General features: G+C 54.5%; 1 protein-coding gene across 1 annotated transcript; it reads right to left on the bottom strand.

The window, feature by feature from the left end:
• Positions 1-3,755: 3,755 nt before the first annotated feature.
• On the bottom strand, positions 3,756-5,052 carry ACTL9 (actin like 9). The gene has a single exon (XM_053585614.1). The coding sequence runs from the start codon at positions 5,050-5,052 to the stop codon at positions 3,802-3,804; it is 1,251 nt and encodes a 416-aa protein (XP_053441589.1). The 3' UTR covers positions 3,756-3,801.
• Between the last annotated feature and the right edge of the window lie 433 nt (positions 5,053-5,485).

Here is a 5,485-nt window from a genome sequence, read left to right as displayed (position 1 = left end):
CAAAGGTATTTTGGCCATCCACACACACAACTATATTTATAACAAATTAAGGAAGAAATACTGGTAAAACTTCAGTCCTCATATTTGTACCTAGTCATGTGGCTGTAGCTGGAATTTATAACTACTTTCAGAACCATTCCTGGCACCAAAATCTGCATCAGTTTACTCAGGCTGTCTTAACAAAGTGCTTAGAAACAAGAATTTATTATTTCATGGTTCTGGAGGCTGGAAGCCATGTTTATGGTGTCAGGAGGGTTGGTTTCTTGTGGGGCCGTACCCCTGGCTTGCAGGTGGTCTGCTCTCCCTGTCTGTGTGTGGTCACCCTCTGGTGGGTGTCTGTGTCCTACGCTCTTCTTTTGTTTTTGAGACAGAGTCTCACTCTGTTGCCCCCAGTAGAGTGCAGTGACATCATCACTGCAGTGATGATTGGAAGGAGAGCAGTCTTGGGCCACACATTAAATACACAAACAGTAACAAAAGCTGATGAGCAAGAAAAGGTCCATGCACAATTTTCTCAATATCTGCCACCACAGATAAGCAAAAAATTCCTCACACAAAATGCATGCAACTCATGGACTGTGGGTTGGAGACCCCTGGTAAAGAGATTGGCTGATGATTCAGGGCCATAGGAAGCACTTGGTTTTGTTTGCATGTGATGAAAAGCCACCAGGAGTGGGAAGTATATGTTTTGAGCTATGTTTTGTAAAAGCCCCCTGCAAGGGTCCTCTGAGAGGGTTCCTGGGACAACAAGGAGTCTCCTGCGATTTATCATCCAGGTAAGAGATGAATCTGGGTTTGGTATTGGAAAAACAGAGAAAGGTGGACAGTTTGGGGGACATTTAGAAGGAAAGGCATTGTGGGTCAGTGAATGAAACAGATAGGAACAGTTGGATATTGATGGAAGAAATAAGTTCACAAAAGGGAAGTGACCAATTTACCTTCCCTGGCCAGAGCCTTCAAGGGCATGGTGGGCAGAGATCCCATGTCTTGTTTGCTGTGATTTCCTTGGATTTCAGCACAGTGCCAGGCACATAATGGGTAATCCATGAATGTTTATTCAATGAATGCGTGAATGATTTAAGCCAGAAATGGAAGAAATAAGGGGCACGGCTTGGCAGACAGCAGACTTTAGGGGTGTGTATGGGAATGGTGGAGAGAGTCAGGGTCTTTTGTGTTCTTGTTGGTTGTGGTTGGGGGTGAGTGGTGAAAAGAGGCTTATCTATGACTCATAGAAGGAGGTGAGATTTCTAACGATAGCCTTTAGGTAGTGAGGACCCCATCACTGGGAGTGTGTAAGTGGACACATATCCAGAGGGTTGTGAAGGAAATTTATGCACCAAGGAAGGTTTGGAACTGGGGGGAAACTTCGTCTGGTTTAAATGAGGGTCTTTTGGGTTTCCTAGGAGTCTGGGGGTGAGGATTGGGGTTTTTCTGCATTCCCTTCACTTTCTGTGGCATCTGAGACTCAACCTATCTCACACAGTTTCTGTGTGCATGTGGCTGGCCCTGGGGGGACTGGGGTGGATCTCCCTTGAGGTCTGGGTGGTTCCAAATTCGATGCAGCCGTCCCCACCTTGAGCTTGGAGATGCTGCCCCCTGGTGGGAAGAAGAAGTGGCGTTTCCTCAATGCCTTGGGAGGGTTGTTGCCCATTCCACAGGTTGAGGTTCCCTGCAGCCAAGGGGGCCAAGGGCTGGGGAAATGGGGTGCTAGGTCCAACTCTGCATGTTTGTGATCTGGGGATCTTCCCCGCAACAAGGTGAAGACCTCACACTAGCCCTGAGTGGGCCTGGAGCCACAGTCTAGTTTCCAGGACACAGTGGGCCAGGGTGGGTGGGGATTGTCTGAGGGCAGACTTAGCGGGTAGGTGGGGGTCTTCTCACTGCCCCCACAAATGAGCTCTGGAAAATTACTGCTTAAGAACCATGTTGGCAGGAGAGAGAGAGATGAGAGAGAGATAGAGGTGGAGAAAGTGTTAGAAAGAGGCGGAGACATGCACAATGATTCAGAGAGAGAGAGAGAGAAACACAGCAAGTGAGCAAATGAAAAACCCAGAGATGCAGAGAAAGGCTGGGCTAGGCCGAGGGGCCTGTGTGAGACTTGGTTGTGACTGGCTGAAGGAAGCAGAGAAGCAATGATTCCTTGGGCTGAGGCCCAACACCGACAAAGCTAAGCTCCAACAGTTCCTGCTTATTGTATTGATCAACTGGGGGGACTATGTCCTGACTGCTGGCCAGGAGTCCTGATGTTCCTCAGGCGGGGCTGGAGGCAGAGTGTCCTGCCACCAGAGGGGACCTAGGCACCTGTAGGGAGGACACCCAGCCTCCTCACCCTGAAGAGCATCTCCAGAGCGGGTCCTAGCCCCTGGGGACAGTGTCATAGGAATAAGCTGAGAGATGAACTAATGGAATAGAAGGAGGGAGATGGGGATGGCCAGCTCAGGAAGCCCAGGCCCTGGAGACTTGTGTGTGTGGGGGGCTGGGAGAGAGAGCCAGTGTCGAGGTGAACCCCTCACCTGGGCTTTCAGGGAAATAGTGGACTGGACATCCCTCAGGAATGCTGCCACCTGTTGGTGTCCAAATCTCAAGTGATAGGATGGGTCTTGGGGACTGGTTTTGAGGGTGGGAATCCATCAGGCAGTGACTCTGGGAGGACATCTTTGGGGTGTGTGTGGAGGAGGGAGTTGGAGAGCTTAGGGTCTAGTGGAGTTACTATGGGATGGTCGTGCATAGTCCAAATTTGGGAGGCTAATGCCTTCCTGAGAGGATTTGAGGGGCTGAGGAATGGACTCCTTGAGACAGAACATGTGAGAGTATTTTCTGGGGGAGACATGGGGCAAGAAGTTGGTCTTAGAGCACTGGGGGGCCATTCTAGGGATTTGGGAGGAGCCTCAGAACATGTGTACTTTAGGAGTATAAGTGGAGAATGGGTTTGGGAGCACATGGTAGGCAGGGGTGGGGAGGGTTTTTGGAGAAGATGGAACTTGGGGATATCTTTTGGATGCCAAGGGCATCCTTTAGTGAGCTATTTTAGGGGAGAACCTTGAAAGTCAGAACATAGGTCTCTGTAAGGAATATGGGCGTTCAGCCCTCATGTGTGGGGAATTCTGGAGGAAACAAATGAAGAGTGGATTTGGGGTGCTGCTAACTGGGTGTCTTGACAAGTGGAATTTAGGGGCATCTGAAATTGGGGGTAGGTTAGAGGGGTGCAAGTAGAGATTGGAGCACTCATGGACAGATTCTGGGAGGAGGGTCCTTGAGACACATATCAAGAGAGTGGATTGGGGGCTTGATGTCCAGGGGAATCTTGGGGGGCTATATCAAAAGTAATAGATGAGTCAGGCATGGTGGCTCACACCTTTAGTCCCAGCACTTTGGGAGGCCAAGGCAGGAGGATTACTTGAGGCCAGGAGGGAAGACCAGCCTGGGCAACAGAACAGGACCCCATCTCTACAAAAATAAATAATCAAATCAAATCAACAGCTCTGAGAATATCCTGAGAGTGGGCTGGGGTGTGTATCCCAACCTGAGGGTGCCTGGGGGAGGGGTGGACATAGATCCTGGGAGAGTGGGTTGACAGGATTAGAACATAATGACGTGTAGGGGGGATTGACCTGGAGGAAGGTGGGTTTAGGGGGTCAGATTTGGGGTGTCTCAGGGGGCAAATCACAGGGAGGCACTTTAGGTGGAGGTGTCTGGGTGGGATCTATGAGTGCAAGGGGCAGGCCCTGGGGCAACCACAGGACAGAGCCGGCTGGGTAGCAGAGGCTTTACTCCCCACCCCCTTCCCCACCCCTGCCCTGGTCAGTAGCATTTGCGGTATACGATGTGGGGACCCTGTTCCTCATACTGCTCCCGCAGGACCCAGCAGGACTGGAAGGCTCGCAGTGAGGCCAGGATGGAGCCCCCGATCCACACGGAGAAGTTCCTGGTGGGCTGGGCTGCCACTACCACGTGGGCCTCCGGGGCCAGAGAGCGCAGCAGCTCGGTGCTGAAGCGGCCCTCGTACCCGGGGAAGAGAGACGAGCCGCCGCAGAGCAGCACGTTCTGGGCCACGTCCGCCCGCCCCTCCAGGGGCACCTTGCGGAGACTCTGCTTGGCCATGGTGGGAATGCCCACGGGCGACAGCCCTGGAATCTCGGGAGGGTTGAACAGCAGCTCTGGACACTGGAATAGCTCCTTGCCCAGCGTGATCGTGCGCCCGTCCGGCAGCTTCAGCAGCTGCCTGCATTCCTGCTGCGGACGGGCTTGCTCCTTCTGGAAGTCAGAGGCCACGTAGCAATAGCGATGCTTGATGCTCTCCACCGTGCCCAGGTCCTGCTGTCCGAGGAGCAATCCCGAACCCGCCAGCATCTCCGCTAGGAAAGCAGTCAGGTGGTTGCCGGCCAGGTCCAGGCGCTCCGCGGCGTGCGGCAGGTTGTATCCCTGGAAGACGGGCACCGTGTAGGAGACCCCGTGGCCAGTGTCTACCACCAGCCCGCTCACACGCCCGTGGGCGTAGACCGACAGCACCGACTGCGACGCCACGTACATGGCGGGTGAGCGCAGCGACTCGAAAGCCACTTCCACCAGCTTCTCCCGGTTGGTGGCTGGGCTGAAGGGTGGGTCAGAGAACAGCAGAGGGTGGTCCTGCGTGGCCACTCCGAGGTCGTGCTCCAGCATATGGCGCCAGATGAGCTCGGCGGCGTCCCAGTCCACCACGATACCGCTGCGAATTGGCTGCACCAGCGTCAGCTCCAGGCGCGAGCGGGCAGCTTCGCCGATGAAGGTCTGCAGACACGTCTGTCCCGCGGTGGCCTGTTTCTGGGGTTGGCAGCCCACAATGGTGGCCACGGTGTAGGTGGGCCGGATTTGCCCAGCGAAGCCCACCTTACAGGTGCCTGTGCCCATGTCGATAACCACCGCGTCCGTCTTTGCGGGCAGCCTGTCGCCCACCGTGCGGGAAGCTTCGCGCTGGAGGGTCCTGTTCTTTAGGATCGAGCCCGGGTTCAAGCCAGCCCTGGGAGCCTCTGTGTCGGACTGGGACTCTGGAGGACTGGGGACATTTACATCCATGGCTGCAGATGGCCTAGTGTGAGGCTGAGGACTTTCACCCAAGGCGGTGGGAGTGTGGGGAGCAGCTGAGGCTGGGCCAGCGGCAAGTAGGTGGACCGCGGCAGAGGGGCGCCCCAGCAGTCCATGACGTCACCTGTCCCCTGGGCGGTCTGAAGACGTCACAGTGCAGGGGTGAGGATGGGGCCCCTCCCAGCCCTGGCTGCCCCAGGGCCCTCGTCTGTTCTGGACTTCCCCCAGAGGGACAGATTTGGAGAGGAAGGAGGTTAGGGAGTTTCAGAGGAGGGCTTCAGAGCTTCCTGATTCCAGAACTGGGGAGAGCCTTGTCTTGGTATATTGCCCTGAAGCTGTTTCCAGGGTAGGGGTGGAAAGCTGGTCACATATTAATATTAGAATGTCAGTCTTCGGAGTAGCAATCAGATGGTGGCCAGCTAGC

The sequence above is a fragment of the Nycticebus coucang genome, chromosome 3 (assembly GCF_027406575.1).
Source record: "Nycticebus coucang isolate mNycCou1 chromosome 3, mNycCou1.pri, whole genome shotgun sequence".
In the NCBI taxonomy this organism is placed as follows: Eukaryota; Metazoa; Chordata; class Mammalia; order Primates; family Lorisidae; genus Nycticebus; species Nycticebus coucang.
The sequence above is the reverse complement of the archived record's forward strand: the minus strand, read 5'-3'. Positions and strand labels throughout refer to the sequence as shown.